Source organism: Ovis canadensis, chromosome 4 (assembly GCF_042477335.2).
Source record: "Ovis canadensis isolate MfBH-ARS-UI-01 breed Bighorn chromosome 4, ARS-UI_OviCan_v2, whole genome shotgun sequence".
In the NCBI taxonomy this organism is placed as follows: domain Eukaryota; kingdom Metazoa; phylum Chordata; class Mammalia; order Artiodactyla; family Bovidae; genus Ovis; species Ovis canadensis.
Genome location: NC_091248.1, coordinates 84519687 through 84535482, shown reverse-complemented (window position 1 = coordinate 84535482; position 15796 = coordinate 84519687). Strand labels below are relative to the sequence as shown.

At 42.8% G+C, this 15796-nt stretch overlaps 1 protein-coding gene across 7 annotated transcripts in view; it reads left to right on the top strand.

Moving 5' to 3' along the window:
- The window catches only part of SNX10 (sorting nexin 10), a 66572-nt gene that overhangs the window by 34412 nt on the left and 16364 nt on the right, over window positions 1–15796 (top strand). For 6 of the 7 annotated variants that reach the window (XM_069588151.1, XM_069588154.1, XM_069588155.1 and 3 more), the window contains one exon: window positions 1788–1834. In XM_069588151.1, the coding sequence (XP_069444252.1) occupies window positions 1811–1834 (24 nt within the window). In that variant the 5' untranslated portion in view covers window positions 1788–1810. Of the gene's footprint in view, window positions 1–317; window positions 1835–15796 lie in introns of all 7 variants that reach the window. The other variant, XM_069588157.1, reaches the window with a different exon arrangement.

Genomic DNA, 15796 nt, shown 5'->3' with positions numbered 1-15796 from the left:
CAAGGGTTGGGAAGTGGACTTGCCATCTCTCCCTTCCTTTGTGACCTGGGGCAACTTAACCCTCCTTCTATTTCCTTACCTGTGAAGTGTGTGCTTAGTCGCTCACCCATGTCCAGCTCTATGTGACCCCATGGACTGTAGCCCACCAGACTCCTCTGTCCATGGAATTCTCCAGGCAAGAATTCTGAAGTGGATTGCGATTTCCCTCTCCAGGGGAGTCTTCCCAACCCAGGTCTCCTTCATTGCAGGCAGATTCTTTACCTTCTGAGCCACCAGGGAAGCCCTGTAAAGTAAGGACATTTAAATCTCTTTCACAGGATGGTTGTGAAGTTTACACAAGAAAACACAGAATGCTTTGTTGGAGAAATTCAGCCAACTGGGGAGACAGAATATACAAAGGTTGTGATGCCAGTGAGGTTAATGCCAGCAGGGAGTCGCGTAATTCACTGTGTAATGGGGGCCAAGAGCTGGGGCAAGAGCTGGTAGGTGATTTCTGGGCAGCATCGTGGAAGAGGAGTGGGACTTGGCAGGAGGATCTGGAAGGGGTCAAGAACCCGCCAAATCATTGTTTCAGCCAAATCCCCAGATGGATGCAACCCATGGCCTACTTCTCAGGGGATGCAGAGATTCCTTCAATAACCAAAACTCTTTGAGCTGCTCCTCCTTCCAGCCTCTGCCCCTTTGCTCATCCCAGTCCCTCTGCTTAAAATGCCTTTTTCCTGTTACCTTCTGGGCTACATCACACCACTGTTTAGGCCTCAGCTTAAGTACTTTCTCAGTAAAGCTTTCCCAGGTGACATCCCCCCACCTCCCTGTTTAGGCTTGCTCTCCTCCTGCAGGAGCTCTTTCCTCTGTCTGCTGTGGGTTCTCTCCTCCCCAACACCACGTGGGACTGGAGGCCAGAGCTGGTGTTCCTGCTTCCTCGTATTCCCTAGGGTTCCAGGGATGTTTTTAGAGATTCAGGAAATACTTGTGGATGATAATCATCTGGAAAAATGAGGTCAGATGTACTTTATCAGAATAAAGGCAGATTTTGACTTTGCAGTCATAGCCACCTTTCCATTGTAAGGTGCGTGTGCATGTCTATAGTCGGGGGATTTAATTTTTGGGGGGGAGGGTGTGGGAAGGGGCAAGGAGTAGGTGTTAACTCCGATGAGCTGTTGTAATAAATGAGGGTTTAAGGAACAATAGACAATCCTAGGGACATGCAGGGTCTGGAATCAGCCGATAGGCTGCCTGCATTGACTGTGGGTCAGAGTCAAGGTTCCAACCTTTGTCCTTCTTGAGGCCACACCATCTCTTATCTGAACTCGGAGTAGTTTAAATGTCAAAGGAATGGGCTGTTGATAGTGATACAGGGTTGATAGTGAAACCGTCAGGGCCTTTCTCAGTGGTGGATCTCTGGGTATCTTTTTCATTCTCTCCATCTCAGTGCTAACCAGCATGCCCTGCTGTGCCTCATGGCCCCTCTGCTCACTGACATCTCCAGCCCCGTCTGATTTTCCCAAGATTTTGACTCTGGCCTGACTCTGCCTCATCTTCAGTTCGAAGGCCTGTCATCATCTAGCTGCCTTGGTCTTGCCATGTCCCAAACGCCCAATCCCCAGGTGGACCGATCTTCATTCTTGTGTAGTCTGCAGGGTCTAGGGTCTGGGAGGAGCACAGGTACACTTTTCAGAGACCCAGAGGGCAGGTTCTCAGTGAGAGTTTGGGCGGGAGGCCCTGAGGGGCCTATCTACTCCTGTGTGGAGGTTCCAAATCACCAAGTGTTGTATCTTATTTTTCAGATTGATCGTGTTCTGTGTTGAAGATGTTTCCAGAACAGCAGAAAGAGGTATGTCTTAAGAAATCAGAAAATAAAGACTTCATGTGCTTTGACTCACTCAAGGTTGGATCTTCGTTCTCTAACCATAAATCTGTAGAGGAAAGCCAAGATACCATAGGGCATCATAGAAGGGGGCTAATGAAATAACAAAGCATTTGTCTTCCTGCTCCCACACCCTCTCTCCCCAGCATCGCTGCAGCCATCTTGGCCCTTATTCTTTGGTTCCAGTGGCTGCACTTTCTCTCTGCTCGCTCCCATCCACTGCTTCTGAAAGTATCTTTTTCCATGACTCAGAATTCTCCCAGGCTCTGCTCCCCGCTTTGCTTTGAACAGTCTCCCTTTGGCCTGCTGTCTCGGGTTTTCTGCTCCGTTCCTTAATTCTGAATTCCCCCACCTTTGGTAACCACCCAGGGTAACTGTCTGCCACTAGTTTCAGTTTTGTCCTGCTTGTTGCCTCTTAGATCTCTGGGGTTGGTTTCACATAATTTGGGGAAGGCTGTCCCTTCCCCATCCCAGCCTGGCCTCCCAGGCTTCCGACTCCAGCTTGCTGAGTTGCTATCTGGCTGGAAGATGGGTAGGATGACCAGCGCACCAGCCCTGGGTTGAGCGGTCTCCCTCGGAAGAACCTGTTTGTCTGCCCTGGTGATTGTGGTAGTACACATGTCGTTACTAGGTGAGCTGAATGAAACTCAGTAGTTTCGTTGGACCTTTCAGGCTCAGTCACATGTGTACACGCAACAGTTCCGTGTATACACACATAGTCGCAGACACAGTCAGACACGGCTGCGTGGTCCTTAGTTTGCTTTCCCCAAATGTAAAACCCTGAACAATCCATTTCAGAGAATTCTTCCAGAAAACTTCTTTGCTAGATCTCTCATTCTTTCTTTCAGCCCTGTGTTTGAGTTCAGAGTCTCTTCAGTAGTCCAGCCCACTTCCACACTTGTAGTCCAGGCTGCCCCCCACCCCATTTTCAAAGGCAGTGTTTTTGTTTTTTAGTTTGTAAAAATTGGTATAACACATGTAAACTGCAGTAAATGCATACAATGCCCATATCTTATGTATGCAGCTCAGTAGGTTTTCACTTGGTATGGATGCTTCCAGAACCCCAGAAGTTACCTTGTATCCCTTTCCAGTCAGTCTCCCTAACATCCTCACAGAATGAGCTCCACCCAGTACCATGATCAGGGATGCTTTTTCCTTGTCCTTGTATTAAACAGTACTGGGACCAAGCTGCTTGCTTCAGGAAACACCTTCTCTGTGAAGCTGGCCAAACTGCAAGTCCTCATACTGCCGTCACTTCCAGTAGTGATTTCAAGTTCAGGGGTTCCCCAGACCAGCTTCAGTTTTGATTATTCACAACAAAGACTCACAGAACTCACTGAGAGCAGTTACATTCACGGTTATGGTTTATTACAGAGCAAGGATACCAGTTAGGATCAGCTGAAGGGAGAGGTGCAGAGGGTCAGCCTGGAAGGGTCCAAATGCAGAGCTGCTGGGTGTGATAGTAGTTCTCCTCTGTATGATAATGCCTAAGAGAAGCTCCCCAGAGCCTTTGGTGTCCAGAGATTTCTCTGAGGCTCATCCTGCCTGCTGGAGAAGACTCTTGAGAGTCCCTTGGACTGCAAGGAGATCAAACCAGGATATTCAGATATTGATCTCAATCCTAAAAGAGATCAACCCTGAATATTCCTTGGAAGGACTGATGCTGAAGCTCCAATACTTTGGCCACCCGATTTGAAGAGTCAGCTCATTGGAAAAGACCCTGATGCTGGGAAAGATTGAAGGCAGGAGAAGAAGAGGGCGGCAGAGGATGAGATGGCTAGATAGTATCACTTACTTAATGGACATGAACTTGCACAAACTCCAGGAGATAGTGGAGGACAGGAAGGCCTGGCGTGCTACAGTCCATGGGGTCCCAGAGTCAGACACGACTTAGCGACTGAACAACAACAACAACATCCTGCCTGCATGGTCAGTCTTTAGTGTCCACTCCTCCTGGGATCAGGCCTTTAGTCTCCAGTTCCTCCAGAGGTCATGGCTCATGCAGCGTGACCTTAAGCCTCCAACCTATTCACATTGTTAGACTGTCCTGTGGTCACAGCCCAGGCAAACAAACTCTTGTCAGTCAGGACATTCTGGGCCCTAGAGATCACCTCCCAGTAGTCAGAGGCAGAGGCCAGACCTCCCTTCAGGTAAGCTGAATGCTTCACTACACACCTGTATCGGCCTGAGCCCTGGGCAGGCTATGCCAAGGGAGCAGGGCTGTGCTGACAGCCAGCATTATTCCAAAGGCACATTTTAAAAATTGTTCTCTTGGTGGGGAAAGCTCCCCATGAAAGCAACAGAGACTTTTTTTCCGGTTAGAAGAAGCGTTTCTTTTTCTTTTTGACTTGGCTGGTTTAATTGCTTGATGTTAATTTTTAGTTCATTTCAATTCATAAAAACTAGACACAAATTTTAACCGACTACATAAAGAAAGCATTTTATTGACCTTGTGAAAGTCCTTTATTATAAATAATTATGTAATATTATAACATTAAGGTTATATAACATCATAACCTTAATGTTATTATAACATTAATGTTTCTCTGGTGGCTCAGTCACTAAAGAGACCACTTGTAATGCAGGAGACCTGGGTTCAATCCCTGGGTCAGGAAGATTCCCTGGAGAAGGAAATGCAACCCACTCCAGTTTTCTTGCCTGGAGAATCCCATGGCCAGAGACGCCTGGTGAGCTACAGTCCATGGTGTTCCAAAGGGTTAGACATGACTGAGCGCATTGCACACACAGAGTGTTAATGCAACTGCATAACGTTAAAGAATTTTAAACTGGAAAGTCCTTCAACTGAAAAGGAAAATACCCATAAGGAGAAAGAGGTATAATGTCTAGAAATTTACTTTGGCCTCTGTTAGCAAGAAACCAGCACAGCAAAGCGAGATTCTCAATGTGCCATAGCACATTCATGTTCGTCACATATCAGTTCATTTCCTGCATGTGGTCAGAGTAACTTCCTGGCTTCTAACACGTTGCTCTTAGAACAAAGTGCAAATTCCTCAATGTGGTTTCTAAGGCTCCAGATGATCTTACCCTGCTTCTTTCCCCAGGCTTGTCTCCCACCCTTCCTCCACCCAGCACCCATCTCACTCCTTATTTCAGGGACTTTATTGCTCTGCTAGCCCTGGGTTCCTGCGCTTTCATAGATGTTTTTCCCACTGCTTTCACACCACCTTGGCTGACTGACTCCTCCTTATTTTTCAGGCCTCAGCTTATAAGTCAAGAAGAGGCTTTCCTCAAGCCTCAGTTATCAAGGTATTTTTATATCAGCACCTACCCAGCAGCACGCTGGAGTCAGTGCCAGTTAGCAGTGGAGGAGGTTTTGGTGGAGACTTTAAATATTCTAGTGGCTGGTGGCTGTTTAGTGGAAAAGAATTCGATTCCCCCACAACTAGGTATGTGAGGGCTGAATGCAGTATCCCTAATTATTCTAGAATCCGGACCCAGGGGGCAGTGTGTGTATAAGCACTTTGCACTCAGTGCCCACAGGAAACGTTGCTAATTAATCATGAGGTTGGCACATGAATCGAGACCTAGTTACCATCCTTGTTCAAGATGCACACCGGGGAACTCCCTGGCAGTCCAGTGGTTTGAACTCCATGCTTTCACTGCTAGGGCCTAGATTCGATCCCTGGTTGAGGAACTAAGATCCCACAAGCCATGCGGTGTGGCAAAAAAAGAGAAAGTTTAAGATGCAGATGGCCCCGGACTGACGTCTTGGTTCTACCTAACTGGTAGTGCCAGCCTAGAAGTTTGGTAAATTTTTCTTTTAAAGATTGAGGGTGGTGGGGAGTCAATTGCACTCTCTCGTTAAAATAGCTTTATTACTGCAATAAATCTAGAGAGAGGAGAGCAGGGAGGGAGAGGCTCCCTTGTTAGTTAAACATGTTCCATTTGCACATTGGTTTGAATTCCCACGAGAGCAGTATCCGTGCTGATGGATCTTCCCCATAAAAAGGCCTTGGCACTGGGCCATTGTAAAATTAAAATGAATTCAGATTCATTCATGCATGCAGCTTTAATTTACAATTAAAATATTATGGTTACATATTTTAATAAGAATAATTAGATGGACCCAACTGAATCAACTCTTCTGTTTAATGAGACAGAACCCAGAACCCTTATGAAAAGGCAGGTGGCTGTGACAGGAAACACGTTTCAGACGGTGTCTTTTGTGGAGTCAGGCATTTTTGTTCTCTGTATATTTTAATGTCCAGAATGAACAGTTTGAGTTTTCTATATTACTAAGGCCCTTTGGCTCCAGCTACGTGGAGCTCATCTTATGTGATATGTAAATAAGCAGTTTACAGTCTCATGGAGTGTGACATTCTAGCCCCTCCAAGGAACTGGGTTTGTTCCTCTGCCCAGGGCTTTCTTGGTTTAAGTGAGACAGTCTTGTGTATGTGATGTGACAGGAAGGGTGTGCTGAGACCTGTTTTGTGTGTGTGTGTCTCCCCAGCTCTCCTGAGTCGTGATGGCTGAGTTAAACTTCTAGAGATTCATGCCTTTTGGATAAGAGTTTTTATTCCTTCAAAATGCACGTACTTTATATTGGATATAATGTCAGTTACCATTTATTAGGGCTTCGCTGGTGGCTCAGATGGTAAAGAATCTGCCTGCAGTGCAGGTTCGTTCCCTAGTTGAGAAGACCCCCTGGAGAAGGGAATGGCTACCCACTCCAGTATTCTTGCCTGGAGAATTCCATGCCCAGAGGAGCCTGGGGCTACAGTGCGTGCCATCACAAAGAGTTGGACACAGCTGAGCGACTAACACTTTCCACTTCACTTCACCATTTATTGACACTTGAGTGACAATAAATCCATTAGCTCTGTGGCAGCAGGTACCCTGAGCAGAGCAGAACCAAAGTGTCTGGGAAAGTTCCAGGCCCCATGAGGACCCAGCCACTCAGGCCCCTACAGGGAGAGTTAGAAGGGAGGTGCTGCTATTTTGGATGTGTTGGCTCTGAGCTTGACACTTAGATGTCCAAGATACACTTAGGCTGACTGATGGTAATGTTTTGGGCTTGCTCTAGGAAAGCATTTTTAAATGTTGATTTCTGACTGGAAACTGACTAATCTGGAACCCATGAATAATACTGAAGAATATCCATAAGCAAGGCCTCTACCTGGTGTCCTGTGATGCTGGGGACATTTAAAGGGCAACGATCAGACAAGACATGACCCTTTCCCAATCGCCAGAAATCAATTTGTTTTTCCTTCCTCCTTTCCTCCCTACATATATGATATGGTGTAATAATTAGGGAAACTGTGTATATAGTTTCCATATATCCCATATAGGATATATGAGAATTCTCTGTTATCTTTGAACAGTTTTCCTGTATGTTTAAAACTGTACTAAAGTAAACAATTTGTTTTAAAACAAATAGCATTGAGTTTTATGTGCTCACACATAAACATTTCTAAAAGATTTTGCAATGAATAAACCAAGGTATGAAGCAGTATTTACAGTGTGCTCCCATTTGCATTAAAAATTATATATATATATGTACAGGTGGCTTCCCAGGTGACTCTGGTAGTAAAAAACCTGCCTGCCAGTGTAGGAGATGTAAGAGACTCAGGTTCAATCCTGGGTTGGGAAGATCCCTTGGAGAAGGAAATGGCAACCCACTCAAGTATTCTTGCCTGGAAAATTCTATAGACACAGCAGCCTGGAGGTCTACAGTCCATGGGGTTGCAAAGAGTTGGACACAAGTGAGCACATCCATATATAGACACATATATAGAGGAACTAAAAAGCCTCTTGATGAAAGTGAAAGAGGAGAGTGAAAAAGTTGGCTTAAAGCTCAACATTCAGAAAACTAAGATCATGGCATCCAGTCCCATCACTTCATAGGAAATAGATGGGGAAACAGTGGAAACAGTGTCAGACTTTATTTTTTGGGCTCCAGAATCACTTGATTGCAGCCATGAAACTAAAAGACGCTTACTCCTTGGAAGGAAAGTTATGACCAATCTAGACAGCGTATTCAAAAGCATATTCAAAACATTACTTTGCCAACAAAGGTCCGTCTAGTCAAGGCTATGGTTTTTCCAGTGGTCATGTATGGATGTGAGAGTTGGACTGTGAAGAAAGCTGAATGCCGAAGAATTGATGCTTTTGAACTGTGGTGTTGGAGAAGACTCTTGTGAGTCCCTTGGACTGCAAGGAGATCCAACCAGTCCATTCTAAAGGAGATCAGCCCTGGGATTTCTTTGGAAGGAATGATGCTAAAGCTGAAACTACAGTACTTTGGCCACCTCATGTGAAGAGTTGACTCATTGGAAAAGACTGATGCTGGGAGGGATTGGGGACAGGAGGAGAAGGGGATGACAGAGGATGAGATGGCTGGATGGCATCACGGATTCAATGGACATGAGTTTGAGTGAACTCCGGGAGATGGTGATGGACAGGGAGGCCTGGCGTGCTGTGGTTCATGGGGTCGCAAAGAGTTGGACACGACTGAGCGACTGAACTGAACTGAACTGATATGCTACTTATGTATATAATATTATATATGTGTGGCACATGTATACATGCTATATTCATATATATGCCAGTTATATGTATATATATATAATATTAAAAATATATAAAAGTCCTAGATAGGTGGACAAGAAACTAGGAGTGCAGTTGGAGGGGGACTTCATTTTCATGGTGTTATCATCTGAATTTGCAATTGTGTCTCTCTCTAGTTACATAATATTTTATTTTTATGATAGTGAGAAACTCTTCTTTTCCAGAGGTAGGTAAGTGTTAGGACGTCATTATGTTAGTGGTGTTAGTACAGGCTGAACTCAGGTTAGCTCTTAGATTCACATTTCTGACTTCCTCTCACTTTCGGTTGCCATATGTGTCTCTTGGTAAAGCAGTCCTCTTGAGATGAGTTCCATCCCTTTTTCTCTTCCTCTCTTGCTTCTCTTCTTTTACTGGCTTTAACTTTTCATTATAAAATTTAAACATATACAAAGTAGAACAATATAATGAACCCTTATATGCCTAAGGGTTCAACAATTAACACATTATTAATCCATGACCAAGCCCCACCCCCACCCATTTCCTTCTGCTACCACCCGGTGAATGATCTGAAATGAATTTTAGGCACAGTGTAATTTAATCTGTAAATATTTCGGTATGCATTTCTAACAAATGACCCTTCTTAGAAACACACCACATTATCACAGCTTAAATAACTAACATTAATTCCTTTATACCATCAAATATTAGTGTGCAAGTCTCCCTGATGATGTTGAAAAAAACTTTGTATATTTGGTTATTCTAATCCTGATTCGAATAAGGAATACACATGACATTTGGTTAATATATTGCTTAAAACCTCTTATTCTGCCCTTTTTCCCCCTTGTGCAATTTATTTGTTGAAGAAACTGCACCTTTTGACCTGTAGACATTTTCATATTTTGGATTTTGCTGATCTTTTGTGTTCTTGTGGTGTAGTTTAACACAGGTTGGCAATTATTTCTTGTTGTAAAAGGTGAGTCTTTTTCGACTCACTTTTCCTAATTTATTATGAGATGCAGAAAGGTAACTGTACTTAATTCTGGATGCTGCTTGTGTAGAGAAGCTTGTAACATCACAAATTATTATAATTCATGTAAAAGGCAAAGCTCACCCACAGTTATTTATCCTGAAGTAATAAAAGCTTTCTTAAAAGTCATCATTCAAAACTGCCAGAGGATGGCATTTAAACCTACTTCAAGCTATAAAGTGACGAGTAACATCCCTTGTAGTATGTCTTTTAGGTTATTTATTATAATTGTTATCAAGAAATAAAGGAAGGTTACTTGGTACATTTCTTCTGCCTTTCAAGCATGTTATTTGTAAAAGAATGTAGTTTGTGTGAAATGGGCTAAATTTTCGTTTTGAGATTATTATGTGGGAGTCCTGGTTAGAACCCTGGTGAATAAGGTGTTGGGTTAAATTCTTTCTCTGTTGGCACTGAGCCAGGGCTCAACAGATTTTGATTGAATGAATGAGTCTTCCAGTTCAAATACATGAACATATAAAATGGTATATACTTTGGAATAGGAAAAAAATATTCTGAGAAAGGGAGTATAAAATGAAACAAGTTTTCATTTTTGTGATATAAAATTCTCATCAAGGCTCTAAAAAACTGAAACTCATGAGCCTAACACCTTCTGCTTTGGGCATTATCTTTTGTCTGTATTCATCTTTTTGTAATCCGAATAAATGTTTTTTCAGTTAACACAGTTATGTTTACTATACTATAAAGATTAAAGCTAGACTACAGTGAAGATTTAAAAAGTATATCTGTCAAGATGGCTAAAATAAAAAAATAGTGATAATACCATTAGAAACTGTGATAGGTATGTAGTGGCATATCATTGTGGTATTAATTTGCATTTCCCTAATGGCTTCTTGTGAAGAACACTGAGCACTGAAGAACTGATGCTTTTGAACTGTGGTGTTTGGAGAAGACTCTTGAGAGTCCCTTGGATTGCAAGGAGATCCAACCAGTCCATTCTGAAGGAGATCAGCCCTGGGTATTCTTTGGAAGGAATGATGCTAAAGCTGAAACTCCAGTACTTTGGCCACCTCGTGTGAAGAGTTGACTCATTGGAAAAGACTGTGATGCTGGGAGGGATTGGGGGCAGGAGGAGAAGGGGATGACAGAGGATGAGATGGCTGGATGGCATCAGTGACTCGATGGACGTGAGTCTGAGTGAACTTTGGGGGATGGTGATGGACAAGGAGGCCTGGCGTGCTGCGATTCATGGGGTTGCAAAGAGTCAGACACGACTGAGTGACTGAACTGAACTGAACTGAACTGAATGGCTCCCTGGGTAGCTCAAATGGTAAAGATTCTGCCTGCAATGCGGGAAACCTGGGTTCGATCCCTGGGTTGGGAAGATCCCCTGGAGAAGGGCATGGCAGCCCACTCCAGTATTCTTGCCAGGAGCATTCCTTGGACAGAGGAGCCTGGCGGGCTGCAGTGCATGGGGTTGCAAAGGGTTGGACATGACTGAGCGACTAACAAACACGCACAACGGCTAATGACGTTGCACGTCTTTTCATGGGCTTCTTCATTGTCTGTGTGTCTTCCTTAGTGAAATGTCTCTTCATGTGTTTTGCCCATTTTCTAGTTGAATTCTTTGTGTGTGGTTTTTTTTTTTTTTTAATGTTGGGTTTTGAGAATTCTTTGTATATTCTAACTATAAGTCCTTTGAGGATTGAGTGATTTGCAGATATGTTCTTCCAGTCTGCAATTTGTCTTTGCAGCCTCTTTGCAGGAGGTACAGAGCAAAGGCTTTTAATTTTGGTGAGGTAGAATTTAGCTCTCTTTCCTTTTTTTTTTTTTTAACATTTTAAATGATTTATTTATAGTATTTTATTTTTTGGCTGGAGTGTGTGGCATGCAAGATCTTAGTTCCTTGACCAGGGATCGAACCTGTGCCCCCTTCATTGGGAGTGCTGAGTCTTAACCACTGGGCCACCAGGGAAGTCCTTAGCTCTCTTACCTTGTATGAATTATACTCTTGCTGTCAAATCTAAGAGCTTTTTGTCTAACTGTAGGTTGCAAAAGTTTTCTCCTATATTTCTTTTCTAAAAGTTTTATTGTTCATTCAGTCACTAACTCATGTCCCACCCTTTGTGACCCCATGAACTGCGGCAATGCCAGGCTTCTCTGCCCATCACTCTCTCCCTGAGTTTGCTCAGGCTTATGTCCAGTAAGTCAGTGATGCCATCCAACCATCTCATTCTCTGTTGCCCCCTTCTCCTCTTGCCCTCAATCTTTCCCAGCATCAGGGTCTTTTCCAGTGAGTCAGCTCTTCGCATCAGATGGCCAAAGTATTGGAGTTTTAGCTTCAGCATCAGTTCAGTTCAGTTCAGTTGCTCAGTCATGTCTGACTGTGACCCCTTGGACTGCAGCACGCCAGGCTTCCTTGTCCATCACCAGTTCTCAGAGCTTGCTCAAACTCATGTCCATTGAGTCGGTGTTGCCAGCCAACCATCCAATCCATAAATATATACAAAGAAGTATATACTTCTTTGATTTTTTTCAACAGCATCTTATAATTTTCAGCATACAGAACCTATACATCCTTTCTTTTTGAATCTTCTAGGAAATCACTTGGTTAATTAATTCTCAAGCATTTCATGAGTACTTACTAATGGATGCCAGTACTGTGCTTGGTGCTACAAATATGAAAATAAAATATAAGGCCTTTGAGAGGCTAGTGGGACAGAATTTCAGAAGAGCATGCTGGTTGAACTGATGCTGTAGCTAAGAGCAAAGAAAATAATTTTTTCCACTCCAGAATAATGCACTTATGTGAAATTGAAAATACAGTGAAATTGGAGATTTATTATTTATTGCTTAAGAACCACCAGATAGAATGTGTGTAAGGCCCAGGCTTTGGAGCAAGGCAGACCAGAGTTTGAAAGCTAGCTGAGCCTAATGGCCATTTGACTTTGAGCCAGTTGTTCAAGCTTTAGAAGCCAATTTTTTTTAAAGTCTGTAAAATGGGGTAATAATATTACTGACCTCTTAGGATTGTTGTAAAGATTAAAGGAAAACGTGTAAAACACTGCAGTGCATGACCCATATGCATGCTTTGTTCAGTATGATGATTTTTACTGTTGATTTCATCTCATATAAGGACTAAGGGAAAAAAGACAAGGTAGATGGATACGTGGATAAACGTTGAACGTGGAATGGGGCTGGGAGAGGGAAGGGGGTACACCGGAACCAAGGCGTGACTATTATAAGACAACATAGGAATTAGATTTTCAAACAGTGCAGCAGTCTTTCTTCAGAAGCCTATTTCACATGGAGAACAGTAGGGATCGGTTAGCTTAAATTTTTAATTCTACTCTGCCTGACTTCTTCATACTAGAAATAATCATTAGGCTCAAGAAGTCATTAAAGTGTTTAATAAGGTTATTAAATTGACTAACTGCTGCTGCAGAAGCAATTTTCATAGGAAATCCATATGATTCTAGGTATGGAACTTGGAGCTGTCCTTTGTGGCTGACAGGCTGTCAACATTCCCTTGAAGGATGGTGGGCAGGATCATGAGGGATGCGTCTAATTAAGGGATTATAGGTGAACATTGGCTTCCTGGGTGTGCTGTTCATAGCTGGAAGTATCGTGAAACTTCACTAATTCCTACTAATTGTGGTGTGGGGGAGGGGAGGCCCATCTGAATTATGGAATATTTTAAAATAAATGTACTTTTATTACTTTCAAGTACACATTTTAACTCCAACTAGGCAAACAAATTGTCATCTGGTAGAAGTCTTAGGGGACTCCGGTTATTGGAGCTCTCAGGATGATTTTCAATTATTTCTATGTAAATAGGTGCTTCTGGAGTTCTTTAGGGTGCTCGAAAAACAGTTGATTCTCATAGATCTTAAACATTGCTCTTGTAGCCATGTGCTGTTAATTGGCACGCCCTTAGAGGAAGGAGTTTGTTAAATTAAGATAAACTTTAGACCAGCTGCTAAATAACTTATCATTAATTCATGGAGTCCAAGAGCCCAAGTGGATGAGGTTTTTATTTCAGTTGAAGTTTGATCTCATCTTTATTTTTCCCCTTGAAGACAATTCATTTATTCCTACAGGCATTCATTTATTCATTAAGTGGTATTAATGGACTGCTTTGGATGTGCCAGGCACTTAAGTTATACTGCAAAGCCTAAGCTACCCTAAAGGAGCTTAGCATCTAGTGAAGGAGGCCTGCAGGTAAGTACAGTGCAACAAGGCACGGTGAAAAGAGAGGATGCCCAAGGTCTGCCTGGAGGCGGCAGGGGCTTGGAGAAGAGTCAAATTAATCAGACTGGAGGAATCTGAGGATTTCCAGAGGAATTTCAGAAGGATTTCTAGAGACTGAGTTACGTTTTGAAAACGGATTTGAGTTAGCAAAAAATGAAAGAACCAGATGATGACAATAAAGGAAAAAGCAGAAAGCGAGATGAGGACTGCAGTGCAGGCAGAGAGAACAGCGTGTTCAGAGGCGTGCAGGGGTGAAATGACCTATCATGTATGGTGACCCAAGCTTCGTCTTTGGAGATAAGTAGCGTGAAAATCATGAAAGGCTGTATTGTGCTAGCTACAGAGTTTGAACTTGATCTTGAAGGTCATGGGACAGGTTTGTAGGATTTTCAGCAGGAAAATGACATCATCAGATGTGTGCTTTGGAACTGTTCTTGTTTTAATATGGGGGATGAATTGGATACAGGCCCAGAGATCAATTAGTAGCACTTGCATTAACATTGGGCATGCTATCCGTCCTTGGGTCAGAGCACTCACAGAGGGAATAGAGTGGTGTGTGTATCAGAGGAGTGTGAAACTGCAGGACTTGGTCAGCGAGTCAAAAACAGAAGTCTGGGGACTCTGGATTTTTGGCTTGGGTTGCTGGGGATGAGATGAGGAGGAGGATGTGGGAAGGGTGTGGACTCTGTGCACTAATGGGATTTTCAAGTGAACCTTCTGGGCAGGAGGCTGGATATGTGGGGAGATGCCTGGACCGAGATGGAGAGAGAATCATCAGTTCATGCTGTGTGCTTGAAACCATATGTTTGGATGAGGTCACCCTGGAATGGTAACAGGATGTGAAGAACAGCAGCTTGGGATGGCTCTCAGGGCCACAGAGATGTGGAAGGGAATGAGAAGGAAGGAAGCTTACTATTTAGCACTTCAACCAAGTTAAAGATTTTCAGGACTGAGAAAGTATTTGGAGACTTAGCACCATAGTTAATTTTGAGTGTGTATTTTGAGTGTGCCTCCAACTCAAAATACGCTCTCATTGGAGCCTGCATTGCTGTGTTCTTAGGAGATTTTTTTTTTTCCCAGCTTAGTTTTAGAATCTGTTTTCAACATATCCTTCCCTACAGAAAGATTAGATGTAATGAGTATTAATAAAGGTAGAATCTGAGAATTCTAACCCATTAAGATGAGGGAACTAGGTTCCTTACTGTAATTTGTCATTATGATATTCATTCCTTCTACAAATATTATGAGGGGCCTGCTCCGAGCAAGTCCTGTGAAATCTTCAGGTCTCTGCCTTTTACTGAAAAATTACAGTATTAAAGTATTTGCTACTAGGTTCTTAAATTAATAAATTTGTACTTGAAAAAGATAATTGTGTTAGCTTTTCTGAATTGCTTATTACCAAGGTCTATGGGAAGACCTTCATGCTTTGGGTTTATAAGCACTTTCCTGTCTATATAATATTTGACTTCATGTAGCACAATAAAATTTTCCTGCTGCTTTCACAGGTATTTTATAATTTGATCCTCTTAATGAACAGCTGAGATAGGTTGGATAGCCATCATTCCTATTTTCCTGATGTAGAAACAGAGGCTCAGTGAATAAGCACATAATTTAGGAAGTAAGTGAACAAGAATTCACCCCTGGTCTTGTGACCATAATTTCAGTGTTCTTTCCATGAAAAGGGACATATTACTCAAAGTTTAGATGTTAGTAGTTGGGCAATAGCAGACAAACAGGGGGGAAAAGTTCTGATTTTTTTGAGAAATATTTGTCATTACTACCATCTTCAATTAATAATATGTTGAGTGGTCAAGGAGTCTGTGATGCTGTAGTAACTGTGGATTCTATAATTTTAGTTCAGAAACCCTTTTTTAAATGACAGGTTTGTATAAAATTGGCAAATGCATTTGTTTGTCTTTTCGCTTTTGTTTAACCTGGGGAAAGGCTCACTATTTCAGTAACGGGTGTGTGTCTTCTGCTGTTAATGTGGAACACTGAACTGTTGGAAATATTTAATTTTCCCTGTGGGATTTTCAAGAACTTCTGCTTCTCCAGTGGAAAAGTGGAGCTGCCAGCACCCTGTGAGGGAGTGTGGCCTACATGTGACTGGTTGACTAGGAGACTTCTCCCTTAGTCCGGCTGAATGGGGGCAGGATAACCTTGGT